The sequence below is a fragment of the Benincasa hispida genome, chromosome 12 (genome assembly GCF_009727055.1).
Source record: "Benincasa hispida cultivar B227 chromosome 12, ASM972705v1, whole genome shotgun sequence".
Taxonomy (NCBI): domain Eukaryota; kingdom Viridiplantae; phylum Streptophyta; class Magnoliopsida; order Cucurbitales; family Cucurbitaceae; genus Benincasa; species Benincasa hispida.
Window position 1 is genome coordinate 24,174,982 of NC_052360.1, and position 14,690 is coordinate 24,189,671.

At 31.6% G+C, this 14,690-nt stretch overlaps 1 protein-coding gene across 1 annotated transcript; it reads left to right on the plus strand.

The window, feature by feature from the left end:
* Positions 1 to 4,934: 4,934 nt before the first annotated feature.
* On the plus strand, positions 4,935 to 12,273 carry LOC120067233 (acid beta-fructofuranosidase 1, vacuolar-like). Its single transcript, XM_039018758.1, has 7 exons — positions 4,935 to 5,447; positions 5,672 to 5,680; positions 8,921 to 9,780; positions 9,901 to 10,062; positions 10,191 to 10,414; positions 11,095 to 11,182; positions 11,807 to 12,273. The coding sequence occupies exons 1-7, from the start codon at positions 5,078 to 5,080 to the stop codon at positions 11,993 to 11,995; spliced, it is 1,902 nt and encodes a 633-aa protein (XP_038874686.1). The 5' UTR covers positions 4,935 to 5,077; the 3' UTR covers positions 11,996 to 12,273.
* Positions 12,274 to 14,690: the final 2,417 nt, after the last annotated feature.

The following is a 14,690-nucleotide window of genomic DNA, read 5'->3' on the forward strand; positions in this document are numbered from 1 at the left end:
ATTGGGGACATAGAGTGCAATAAGTAATTCACGCCTACCCAATTCAGGGATAGAAGAAAGGTTGTTCTCTTAAGTACTAAATCCAGGTCTTGAACAAGGCGCCCCCCCTCTCATTGGCCTGAGAGTGATCTGATTTAGTAATTGGATCACAAACCAATTGTTCATTAGAGGATCAGTGGAACTTAAGGACCAAGATGTAATATCGGGGGTAAAACAACATATTGACCCAGCCGCTATTATGATAATCTGTGAAGGGTCGACTTACTGATATGGTTAAATCAAGTGGACACAAATATATCTACAGTGAGGAGAATGCAATCATCGAGCTATAGTGGTGTGACTTGATAGTTAATGAATACTGATTAATTTGGTCTAAAGAGTTTTAGCCAATTAATCTTAAATCTTTGGAGCTCATGATTTATAGGCCCATAAGGTCCCTCTACTAGCTCGTAAAACATGAACACTTTGAATTAATAAATTGAGTGAATTTGGAATGATATCAATTTGAATTGTTCAAATTGAATCTCAATTTGGAATGTTTAAATTGAAATTAAAGTTTAAATTTGAATAAGTTCTAATTCAAAATTAGGGTTTTATATAATTGTATGTGAAAATTTGAATAAGTTCTAATTCAAAATTAGGGTTTTATATAATTGTATGTGATATAACTAAACGTTTAATTTCACCAAATTAAATTACATGTATAGAATTCATGTTTAAATTAGGTGTGTGATTAATTTAATATTTGATATTAAATTATTTAATTAATTAAAAAATAAATTAATTTTCAATTTCAAATTTAATTTAAGAAATTGAATTTTGGTGTTTTAGATTCAATTAATTATGAATTAATTAAATCAAATTTTAGTTAATTTTGGAATTAATTAAAATTTGAAATTGAAAAATGAAAATTTGGTTTAAGTGGGAATGTCCCACAAAACACACCTAGTAGGAGGTGTTCTTCTTCGAATCACACACAAATCCCACTGATTTAGCAACTTGGAGCTGGCATTTATGGAGTTCAATAATGCTTGCATGTAAAGACTAAATAAAAGACTTCAAATTTTGCTGAGTATTTGGTGATTGGGTTGTTGAAAAAAGGTTATATGCAACTTTCTTCTTCTCTCTTAAAACCTTTACAAAATTCCCTTCACAAATTCACTCAATTTGGAGTTCCACAACTCAAATTGAAGGTTACGAATAGTAGAGAAGATCTCCTTGTGGTTCACTGTAGAATTGGAGTTGAATTCACATGAAAAGTAGCTTGGAATTGGGAGGATTCAACAAATGTATGTTAAATTTGAAACTCTCTTATGATTTCTGTCAAAGCATCCTTTTAGAACTCAAGTTAAATGTAATTAAAGTGCTTATTGATTTTGTTTTTCTCCGCTGCATGTTAATTTATTCTATCACACTGATGTCTAGATAGACTAGTTAACCAGTTACCTAGAGAGCTCAGTAGCGAGTCACTTACTGAGTATTTTTATACTTATCCTTTTTTCTTTATATTTTTTAGGCAATGACAGGAATCGATCGACAAGTGATAGACAGACCCGTGATAGAGCCACATGGGAACAAGAAAAACTGCTTCTGCTCAGTCTATGTTTTCTTTGTTAGTCATTTAAATATTTCAAAACTAGAATTTAATATCAAACAAAAAATTTAATGTTTTGAATGTTTTATTTGTAAATATTTTTAGGAGTACCAATTAAATGTTTTTATTATTTTTTATTTATTTAATAAAATGATTTGTAATAGACATCCTTGTTTTAATAAAATTTTGCTATAATGGTCATTTTTTTTAATATAAATATGCATTATGTCATAACAGCCCTTGTCAAAGTAATCGAAAGATGGGGTTGTTACATATTATAACTTTACTAAAAAAATGCTCTCAAATGATTTTATAGCAACATATATAAGCTATATCTTTATACTCTATTATAGCATTCATTATAGCTTTACAAAAACGTTATAAAAAATCTTAGATTTTTAAAACATGGGTTGTCAAGATATTCGAAAAAGGCTATAAAAGATCTATTATAGTTTTTTTTTTTTTAGCTATCGTATCCATTATTTCTTGTAGTGTATATATTGAATTAAGACCAACAACTCAATTTTAGTTTATATTTTGAAAAGTTTTTTTCTCAAGTGCTAAAAAATTATTTTAAGGAATTGTCAAATAATAAATTATCTAAAAAAATCAGGAAATTGAATATATTTAAAATTAATATATGTATATCTACTTATGTCTTAAGTAAAGAAACATATTTTTTAGGTTAATCCATGAATCAACCTAATCGACAAAATTTTAATTTATTTGAATTCAACCTAACCCAATCCAAATGAAGTTCATAGCGTATAGTTTTGGGTTGGACTGATTAGTTTTTTCAAGTCATCAGATTCTTTTAATACCCCTACATTTTGCTTGCATCATCACAAGTGAAGTTATGGAATTGATTTGTTGGGTATGCATATTGATACTTATGATTTCCATCCAAAACAAGCGATAAGTATTTTTTTGACTTTTTTTTTTTTTTAAGTCTAAGATTATGATAAAAAACTTTGAAAGTTTAGGTGTATTTTTTACGTGAATTGCAAAGTTTAGGAGTATTTTTCTTAACTAACTTATGCTATTTTATGCATGACTACATTGCCTGCAATTTCCTAAAAGCTAACTATTGAACAACATTGACTCCTAAACTCACTAAATCCCTCGTCTTGATAAGCAATTCTCATTGCAGACAACACCCAATGTTCACGAATAATCTCATTTTCCACGTTAGAACAAGTAGACACATGAAAAAGGAAAATATTTTTAGGGGTTTTGATTAAAAAAAAAAACAACAACAAATTTCACATCAAAAAATCAATTGGCTCCTCGATAACAATGTCAATTTGAAGGAGGAGTTGACGAGGGTCTTCAATCAAATGAAAGTTTATAGGATAATCAATCAAGAATTACTAAAACTAAGTAATATAATATTAACAGGAACCAAGTCAAACCACAGGAAACTTACATTTAATTTCTCTAAACTAACTAAGTCTAAGGAATATAGTGAAAGAGAGGAACTGATAGATAAACTAAAATAGAAAAGGTAAAATGTAGGAAAATAAGATGAAGAGTGAAAGAGTAAGCGAGATAGTCAAGAGATTACTAAACTGATTTAAAGATAGTTGGACTACTTAGTAGATTTCGTTCATCAGTTAATCACATAATTATGACTTCTTAATTTAAAGCCTAATCCGATTAGCTGAGCATGGTAAACGCATTCTAAGTTGACTAAAAATTGCTTAATTCAATTAATTAGACATAAACAACTTAAAATTAATTCTAAATTACCCAACAAGTTGGGCACGATAGCGTTTCATACTTGCCAATTAGTTGCATTAAGTTTAGGGATTGACATAGACACGAAATCAAATTGGCTAGATTAAACTTAGTGTTTTCCTAATCATAAGGTCTATTACAAACATAACATGATAGACATCGAGAAAATGCTATGAACCAACACAAACACAACCAAACTTATTGGCTACATGAAGCAAGAATTCTCAATGCTAAAAAACTTCAGCCAAGCCATAAAATCGAGAGAATAGCTTGTCATAACACCTAGATGCTATAAATTTCACACTCCATCAACTGAAACACACAAATGACTATTGATTTTTGGATAGTAATAAGACGACATTTACTATCCCACAATCCTAGTAAATGCAGTCCAATTCATAGAAGTGGGACCCACTTGATTGCTTTTGTGGTTATTTACCTAATTATGTAAAAGTAAAGCATTGGTGGGACCCATATTTTAACATTATCCTCGTTACTTCAATTCGGTTGCTCCTACTTGAGGTATTAATCTGATTAAAATGGATGAATTAGGAGGGACCCACTTGGATTTTGATGTACTTTGCCCTTGCTTTCCCTTAGTCTGTATATCTCAGTTGAGCAAAAACGCACTACTCTATACTATGAAGACAAAAAAGAACTCAAAAGTATCAAACTTCATATGCATTTTTTTCTCCATCCTAGCACTTTTCTTGAATCCCTCATTTTTTTCTCTGAATTTTTTTACTCCCGCTCATACTTGATCTCGCTCTTGCTTTCACTCGTTCTCTAGCCCTTGCTATGTGACCAAAACTAGACACGTTAGGTACTTCTCACTCTAGTTTAAGATTGCAAAGCGAGATTATTGTTATTTTTTCCTTATATATATATATATGTTAAAAGTATTCTATCAATTAAAAAAAAAATTAAAATATGAATTAGATTAACAAAATTTAAAATTATTACTGTTTCTTTTTTAAAATTCTTAGTTCGGGGATTAAATTTTTAAAATTTGAGGGTATTATGGTAAAATACCACTTTTCTATTAACAATTACACATGTAGGTAAATATAATCAAAAGTAATCCCATTACGTTTCGGCCAATTATTTATATAGATTCATAAACACAACCAAATGTATTCCATTTACTATTACGTTTCAATTACTTTATAATGCAATCCAATTACAATTACACCCAAATCTCAAACGAAATAGTAAACAATGCCTAAGTTCATTCTCTATAAGACTTATGTTAACAAATTTTTTTAACCAAAAAAAATTAATATATCATTAAATTATTATCTTATAAGACCATAATAAAATTTTCTCAATCCCAAAAAATTAAGAACTAGATTAAAAAAAAAGGATAATTTAATAGATTAAGTCTAACAAAAATAAAGCGAAAAAAAGGGTGATAATAGTAGTATAGGTAGAAGCAAAAGCAGTCAAGAAAAATGAAAAAACAGAAAGGGAAGCGAAGAGATTTGATTAGAAAAATAACAAATATTTGTTTATGGAAGCTAATCCATACAAATATGCCTCGCTGTCCCTTTTGCCAATTATTTCCCATCTCCATCTTTTTTAGTTTTATACACACACCCATACACGTGATCCACAAACCTACTGTCCCCCCCACCCCTCTTCTTCTTCTCTCTTCTCCGTCTTTCTGTTCCTCTTCTTCTTCCCTCCACTTATAAATTCACAGCTCTTATTCTCACCACAAATACAACACTTCTCAAATCCCCCACCATGGATCCAACTTCAGATCTCATCCCTCCGCCCTACACGGCCTTGCCGGACCGCCATCCCTCGCCGTCACCTACCCGAAAATCCCTCAACCTCTCTACTGCTACTACCATTGTTATCTCTCTTCTTCTTCTCGTCTCTTTACTTGCTTTGATTTCTTACCACGATCCATCTCCTGATGCTAATAAATTGCCGGACAATACGCAGTCGCCGCCGCCGTTTCGGCTGGCTAGAGGAGTCGCTGAGGGCGTCTCCGCCAAATCGAATCCTTATTTTTCTGATTCCGTCGATTCTTCTTTCAATTGGACTAACGCTATGTTCTCTTGGCAACGAACTGCTTTCCATTTCCAACCTGAAGGCAATTGGATGAACGGTAATTTCATTTCATTTTTTCTTTCAGAGATCCACCCCTGTTTTTAGGATCCATTGGAAGTGATTCTAGAATGATTGAACCTTTCTTCTATCGTTTTAAAAATCATTCCAAAGTAATTTTAAATTATTTTAACTATTTGAAAATCACAATACTAATTTTAATATTTTTTTTGTGGGGGTTTTTCTCTCTGGTGTTTGATTGGATGGATTCCTTGCTTGCTGCAGATCCCAATGGTACGTAACTTTTTTACTTTCCTTTTTATTTTGCTTGAATTTTGATATTCCTCTTCATATTCCAATGGCTGTTTTAGTTTCATTGCGATTGATTTTGGGTAATTTTGGGGATGATCATTCAATTTTAACTAATTTGATTTGAATATTTGACTCCAGCTAAATCTTAGTAGCTAACTTCTTGCTACTAAGAATAATTTCCATAAGCAGTTGATCAATAATAATAGGATGATCTGTATTGAGTAATAATACACATGATCTTTTATTATCATGATATGGCAAAAAATTCTATACTTAGCAGCGGTAATAAAAAGTTCCTAATTTATAGGTATTAGTCCATTCTTATATGGTACCAGGTATTTAATAAGTAATTAGATCATACTAATATTATTTAGAATGTGAGTGTCAGAGATGTAAATTTTGTTGTTTTGTATTGGTACTTTTTATTTAGTCCATTTGGTCTTTTGATTTGGTTTATTCTAGCATGTTCTGTTTTCGTTTCTACATTTAATTTTTATGTGGTATTCAAGGTGAGTTAGAGTTTTAGATCATATGGACATAATAGAAAAAGATGTATAACAATCAAGATATTAATAATCTTTAGGATTAACTAATCAAGATATTAGTAATCTTATCGTTGATCTTTCATCTCTACTTGAAAAAAAATAAAAATAAAGTAAGGGTACACTAAATATTTAGGTATCGATTGGTAATAATTTTATTTTATTTTATTTTTTTGAATGTTAAATCTGTACCATCCATATTTCTTATCTATGCATCTTTCTTAAGTACAATGGTTGAATTCTTAATCAAATTCTAAAATCAAAACAACTTTTGTTAGTTCTCAAATTTTGGTTTGGTTTCTTAAATTATTAATGAAAAATGGATAACAACGAAGAAATTTGGAGGTGAAAGTAGTATTTATAGGCTTAATTTTTAAAAACATAACAAAAAAAAATAAAAAGGTTATCAAACGTAGGTTAGAAATTTGTAAAAAAGAGATTTATAAATAATTTATAAAGTGAGAAAATGAAATGATTAGTTTTTTAAAACGAAGAAAATAAGAGATTTAGAATGAATAATGATTGATTTTTTAATAGTACTTTCCACTATGTTTTACTTTATTTTTTATTTTTTAAATATTAGTAGACAACATAATTAATCAACATGATGAAGATCTGTAAATTAGAAATAAAAAAAATTAGAAAGAGATTATGCTTTTTAGGTTGTGTCTATGCACCCACCAACCAAGGAAATGTTAAAAGTGTTAAAAGTCTTGATTTTGAATTGTTTGGGTGGGTCCCACATCTTACTTGGTCCAGAACTATCCACGTCATCCTCACCACGTTGGATTGGATATTTGGATATATATAATTATTTTCTTTATTTCTTCTCCAGAAATGAACGCATATTATTTTTTAACATTAAATAAGTTTGGTTAAACAGATGAGGAACGGAGAGGGAAAGGCCAGCCGAGAGATAGCAATTATTTATAATAGCAACATTTTTTTTAAAAAAAAATTTAAATTTTAGTTTAATTTTATTTTATTTTGAGAAAGTAGCGTTTGGATCTTTATACTATATTTTGATTCGTATCAATTAAATTTTAACATAAATTTTCTGCAAAGTAGATTTCTATTTTATTTAAAATTATAGTTATCTCTAAAAAATATTTTGTGAAATGATAAAATTTTAACGAGATATTGAAATAATCACTTTTTAAAAATAACTAAAAGAGATATTTTGAGAGTATACAAATTAAAACTATTAAAAGTTATATACTAAAACCGAATGTTTTTGTAGGGCTGAAACGAACTAAAACATAAAGTACAAAAATTAAGTAGTATTTAAACTTAAAATTAATGTTATAACTAACCTGAGTAAGTTGACTTAGTTAAGATATATAGGTCTAGAAATTTAAATACTTCTACCTATGTTAACTAAAAATATCCTTATATGTAGTGATATATAACAAAATGAAGGGCTAAATATGACTAGAATAGATCATTGTTGTGATAAAAATAAAATTGGTATCCAGTTACATTTGCAATTCTTGACTACTTTTTTTTTTTTTTTTTTTTTTTTTTTTTTTTTGTATTAATGTCTTTGTAGGCTTAGTATCATACCTATATATTTAATGAATATTTAAATTTAGTTAATCATATTAATACATCAATGTTACAGTGGATGTGAGATAACTTTTAAAAATTGTATATGAAGTGAAATACTTTTGGAATTAGTTGGTATTAGCCTAAATAATTTCTTTTAATGAGAGTTTGATATGATTTTTGAATTAGTATAAAGTATGTTTTAAAACTTTTCATAATGTTAGGGAAAAAAATCGTTTTTGAATATTTTTAATCCATTATTTATATCATTCTTGTACATGTATATTAATTTTATATTTGATTTTTACTTAATTAAATAGAAATGAAAAGCTAGCAAAAAAATTACATTATCACCTTTGTTGTTGTTATTATTATTAATATCAGCACAATGAAGTATTCCTCTAACTTCGAGTGAAAGAATACATATCAATAGTTAGAGACTGACATTAATTTTTGAGTGTCATATATCCCTATATAAATCAAATAATTAATTTTAAAATAATACCTACGCAAAACATGTGATATAAAATATTACTATTCAACATATTTTTCTTTTACAAAAAAGTAAAAGCATAAGATTTTTTTTTTCTTTACCAGGAAAAGGAGGAAGAAATGACCAATAAGAAAAAAAAAAAAGAAACAGAAATGTTATTGAAAAGATTATAATTTGAATCAAATAATTTTCACCCATTATTATTGATCAGCTAATTATGAAAAAAAAAAAACTAAAATGAGTAAAATTTAGCAAGGATTCACATTCACATGTAATCTTTCTCTTAAGATGAAAGTGTAAATCTAGGTATGCCAAACTTTTAAAAAAAAAAATACTAATGAAACAAAAGAACATATTAGAATGTAAGAGAATAATAATTCAAATCCGACTCAGCCACGTCCATGATAATTATTATAATCACGAGTTTGAATGTACCATATTCCTTAGTAATTAAATCAACAATATTAATCATTAATATTTTCCACTTTCCCTTTTTTGTTTTGTTTCTTTTTTTGTTTGTTTGTTTTTTATGAAAAATGTTGGTTTTGTTCTTGTTCCCATGTGCTTCAAAATTAATTTAAACTCCGAAACACAAAATATAATATAAAATAAAGGCTAAAAAGAATATTGGTGGGATTGCAGGCCCACTGTATCACAAGGGTTGGTATCATCTATTTTACCAATACAACCCTGAATCAGCCGTGTGGGGCAACATAAGTTGGGGCCACGCCGTTTCAGGAGATCTCATCCATTGGTTATATCTCCCTTACGCCATGGTCCCTGATCAACCGTACGATGTCAACGGCGTCTGGACCGGGTCCGCCACAATTCTTCCTGACGGTCGGATCATAATGCTCTACACAGGCGATACCATTGATGGGGTGCAGGTCCAAAATCTAGCATACCCTGCCAACCTATCCGATCCCCTCCTCTTGGATTGGGTCAAGTACTCGGGCAACCCGGTCTTGGTTCCCCCGCCCGGCATTGGCCCGAAAGACTTTCGAGACCCGACAACCGCGTGGCTCGGCCCCGACGGTAAGTGGCGGATCACCATCGGGTCACGGGTTGGGACGACGTTGGGCGTTTCGTTGGTTTATACTACTGAGGATTTTATAAAGTACGAGCTTGTGGACCGGTTCTTGCACGCGGTCCCGGGTACAGGTATGTGGGAATGTGTCGATTTTTATCCGGTATCGGTCCATGGGTCGAAGGGTTTGGACACGTCGGCCAATGGAGGTGGAGTTAAGCACGTGCTTAAGGCGAGCTTGGACGATACTAAAATGGATCATTATGCAATTGGGACTTATTTTGGTAATAATGATACTTGGGTTCCTGATAACCCAGAAGAGGATGTGGGGATTGGATTGAAATTGGATTATGGAAGGTATTATGCTTCTAAGACATTTTATGACCAAAATAAAGAGAGGAGAATCTTGTGGGGTTGGATTAATGAAACTGACACCGAAGATAATGACTTGGCAAAAGGCTGGGCCTCTGTTCAGGTAAAAATTTGCAACCTAACAAATATTAATTAGATACTGTGTATACTGCAAAAAATGTGTGCAGCCTAAGATTTTCTTATACTATTTGTAATAATTTAGTTGTTTGTTGTTATGATTTAGACGCTTCCGAGGACAGTGCTATTCGATCAGAAGACAGGCAACAACATAATCCAATGGCCTGTGGAAGAAGTGGAGAGCTTGAGATTGGAGAGTAATGAATTTAATGGCGTGCTCATTGAACCTGGCTCCGTTGTCGAACTCAAAGTCGGCCCTGCTACACAGGTAAACCCGTCTTTTTGGATTTAATCTTCTTCATGATTTTTCTTGTGTGAATTTGTGAATTTAGAACTATGTTCACGGTTCGGTTGAATTCGATTTGAATCATTTGGTTGTGGCATTTTATCGAACAGTTGGACATATTGGCAGAGTTTGAGCTAGAAGCGCTCGGGTCGGAGAATGCTACCGTCTCTGAGGAAGGCTGTGGCGGCGGTGCAGTGGAGAGAAGTAGTTTAGGACCATTTGGGCTACTGGTTTTGGCTCATGAATCGCTTTCGGAGCTTACTCCTATTTATTTCAACGTTGCTAATTCAAGTAAAGGCAGTCGGGAGGCATACTTCTGTGCCGACGAGAAAAGGTTTGCCCAATAATTCTTGTTTCCTTTGTTATTAATTCTGCAGTTTGTTACATTGTTATCATCATAAATAACCTTCTTTCTTCTAGAAAGGATCATCTTAAATTGCATCTCTATCTATGTATCTTACTCTCATCACACACAAAAAGAATTAAAATATTTTAAGAAAGATGCAAAAAAGAATGGTGCATGACTAACTAAGTATAAACAATTTGATGAGATATACAAAAATGGATGTAGACAGGAATGCAGTTAAGTATTTTTCTGATTTATATTGATAATTGAATGAGTATCATCAAATTATTTTAAAACTTTTCTATATGTGACATGCATAAAAGGTAATGTATTCCTTCCCCAATTTGATTTTCTCTTCCATTAGTTTATATAATCTAAACCTTTTGGATTTTAGGTAAAATTTTATAAAGTTGTTTATAATATTCAATCGTGTGTAATCTTTGGAAAGTTGGTGGATTTTTTACTTCTAAAGCTTATCACTTTGAAACTTTTTAGATATTTATGTATTATTACTTTTGATGTTGTTGGGGGTATTCAAATTTGCTCATCTTAAAATGAACCTGTCAGGCATGGTAAAGCTGGAAAAGTAAGCTTAAAACTGATTTTTGTGTTCGAAAAATGTTACAACTTTCTTTTGATTATTTTAATTGGGTATTTGGTTATTGCAGGTCATCAAAGGCTCCTGATGTTTTCAAACAAGTTTATGGAAGCAAAATTCCTGTTTTAGAGGGTGAAAATTTCTCCATGAGAGTGTTGGTAAGTCAAAGCAATTCCTTCCAATATTAGCTAAATTAGGAATTTACGTAGACTGACTTCTTAACTATTTAAAAAATGTCTATTTTTAAGTCTTTAAAAATCGTTTCAAATAAACTCTAACATGTTCCTACTCCAATTTTCACCTGTTATGAAATCCTATGATCCTGTGTGGTAACTATTTTATCTTTGGTTTTTGCTTTTAAAAATTAATCCTATGAACACTACTTCTATATCCAAATTTCTTTATTTGTTATCTAGTTTTCACCAATAATTTGAAAAACCAAGCCAAATTTTAAGAACTAAAAAAAGTAACTTTCAAGAAAGTTGTTTTTTGTTTTTGGAATTTCACTAAAAATTCAACATTTGTATTTAAGAAAGATGCAAATCATTGTAAGAAATGTTTACGAAATAAATTTAATTTTAAAAAACAAAAACAAAAAGCTAAATAGTTGTCAAAGAGAGTCTATGTCTATGTTATTCAAAAATCATTTTAAAATCAATCTCAAACATGACAAGAACCAAAAGTGAAAGCATTACGACACGAATTTTGAAACAATGAGTTTTCTGTTAGGACAAATGACATACCGTTCCTCTTATTTGCTTGTTTTGATCATAATTATTCAGGTGGATCACTCAATTGTGGAGAGTTTTGGACAAGGTGGAAGAAGAGTGATAACATCACGTATTTATCCAACAGAAGCAATTTATGGAGCAGCCAGGCTTTTCCTTTTCAACAATGCAACATCAGCCAATGTGAAGGCCACTGTGAAAGTATGGCAGCTCAATTCTGCCTTCATTCAACCATTTTTTTGAATCCAACTATAAGCACTGTCAAGTCCCATCATTTGAGATTTCACCTTTGCCCTACCTTTAGCCATTGCTAGAGTTGCAGCTTTTGGCTAAATTTGTATCCAATTGTTTGTAGTTTTTTAGCCAGTTCTCAATCCTGTCAAAATTAGTAGCTTTACTTTCCAAATTTATGGTTCCCATTCATTTTGTTCCTTCTTGGACAGTTTTGGAAATCTGGTGCTCAAAAATTTATATTTAAATTGCAATCGATCTCAATTTCTATATTGGTATGACTTTGTAAATTGGGCATTTAAATATTTGAAATGTACGAATGATAAGATGGTAGCTAAACACAATTGTTTAATGTTTGTCACCGAGCAATTTGCTCCTCATCTATTGATACTATCCTTTGAGGTCCTTAATGATCGTGCACTTTGTCTAAATACTTTAATATAGGGATGTACATAGTCCGGGTTGGGTCGAGTTGGAAGATTTCTGTGGACCAACCTAAAAATTCGGGTTGACTAATAATGAATCCTATTAGTTCTTTTTTGGAGGGTCAACCCAACCCAACCAAACCCAAAATTTCCGGGTTGGGCTGGGTTGGGTCACCGGTTCTGTTTTTTTTTTTTAATTCGACTGTCTTTTATATATATATATATTCGGGTAGGGTCGGGTCGACCCGACCCTGAAATGGTGTAACCCGAGACCCGACTCGAATTTAATATTTTTTAACATTTTTAACATAACCCAACCCAAAATAAAATCTAACCCAACCCAACCCTTGCGGTTTGGGTTGGGTAATCTGGGTTGGTCGGGTTACCGGGTTTTTTGAACACCCCTATGATGGTTAGTGATATAAGTCTACCACGGTTTATCAATTATTAACTTCTATAAATTTTATGTCTTTATTATTTGAGTATTCTTCCATTGTATAAATAGACAGCTAAAAAAACATTATCAAAATGTATGGTCCGGTGTTGCCTTTTAAAAACATAAAATATTTCACATTCTAAAATCATAAAATATCATTTCAATTTGTCAACAAAAGTAAAATATTTAAAATATTTCCCATCTCTATCTCATTAAACCAATGACATGGGCCCAAACCCACAACTTAAGGTGCGAGTATAAGAAGGAGACTCACTTCCTAAACTACACAATGTGAGATTCTCAAACAAGCCTTTTATTCTTTAAAACTTAAATTTTTTACCAACAATCCCCCACTTGAAAATTTAAAACATAAGAAAGACATTTTTCATCGAGTAATATCAATCTGTAAAATATTGTGCATAAGCAAAGGTATCCCATGACTTGAACCTTTACGTAGTGTAGATGGTTTAGAATATACTAGAGTAGTGCTTGGTTTTGAACTCTATCTCTAACAACATCTCCCATACAATATTACTAGGGTGTAGTTCAAAAGCTCGTGCGTTAAAGCCTAGCACATATATCCCAATTTAGTGAACGCTCTAGAGAGTTTGCTTAAAAACTCCATAGGAAGTGGCCCCCAGTTCCACATTCACATAGGTGAGTCTATTAAGAGTACTTCTATAGTTAGGTACCCCAGTTGACATCAAGTATAGATCTCATTAAGAACTAAGTTAAACATTTCTTACGTCTCAAGATATCATGCTCAGACTCTAGGTCATAGGAAGGGAACTCTGTGTTTGTTTTAGCATGATTCACTTTATCACTTGTGATCAATTATTACCCGTTGAACTTGTTTCTTGGGATCTCTAGTCTACAAGTTGGGTTTTCCTCACAATGATTTATCTCTTTATAGGCATGAGTCCCATCCTTTCTGAGGTTTAGAAGACCTTCTCTTTGTCTAGTCCTTTCGTCAAAGGATCTGCAAAGTTTCCATCAATCCGTATATGATCCACTCTAATTGCACCAGTAGTGAGGAACTCTCCAATGGTACTGTACTTACAACGTATTTTTTGTCTCTTTTAATTGTAGTAATGGTTCTGAACTTTTACAGTTGCTGCAGTACTATCACAATGGATGAATATGGCTGGTATCGGTTCTTCCCATAGAGGAATTTCTGATAGCAAACTTTTAAGCTAGATTGCTTCTTCACTAGTTGTTACTAGTGCTATCATTTATGACTCCACCGTTAATTGAGCATAGTCTATTTCTTGGACTTCCAAGAGATAGCTCCGCCTACTATATTAAAGATATAGCCACTTATAACCCTTGAATCATCCGAGAGGGAGTTCCAATCAGCATTGTTGAACCATTCCAAGACAACGGGAAACTTCTGATAATGTAATCCTATGTTTTGGGTTTTTTTAAGTACCTCATAATCCTTTCTATAACATTCCAATACTCTATACTAGGTCTGCTTGTAAACCTACAAAGTAATCCTACAACATAAGCTATATTAGGCTTAGTGCAATCAACAACGTATCTAAGACTGCCTATGATGCTCGCATACTCAGTTTGATTAACACTATCATCAATGTTCTTGAACAACTTAACACCAGGGTCATAAAGAGTACATGTTGGTTTACATTCAAAGTAATTATATTTCTTTAGTATCTTTTCTATGTAGTGAGATTGATCTAAAGAAATTCCATTTTCAGACCTAGTCACTTTTATGCCTAAGGTTACACTCGCTTCTCCTAAGTCTTTCATATCGAAGTTTGCACTCAACGTAGATTTTACATCATTTATAACGTGCTAGTTCAACCCAAATATTAACAAGTCATCTACA

Coding starts and splice junctions, on each gene's coding strand:
- LOC120067233 (XM_039018758.1), top strand. CDS start 5,078: ATGGATCCAACTTCAGATCTCATCCCTCCGCCCTACACGGCCTTGCCG. Junction 9,781..9,900: donor AAGGCTGGGCCTCTGTTCAG/GTAAAAATTTGC, acceptor GTTATGATTTAG/ACGCTTCCGAGGACAGTGCT. Junction 10,415..11,094: donor TTCTGTGCCGACGAGAAAAG/GTTTGCCCAATA, acceptor TGGTTATTGCAG/GTCATCAAAGGCTCCTGATG.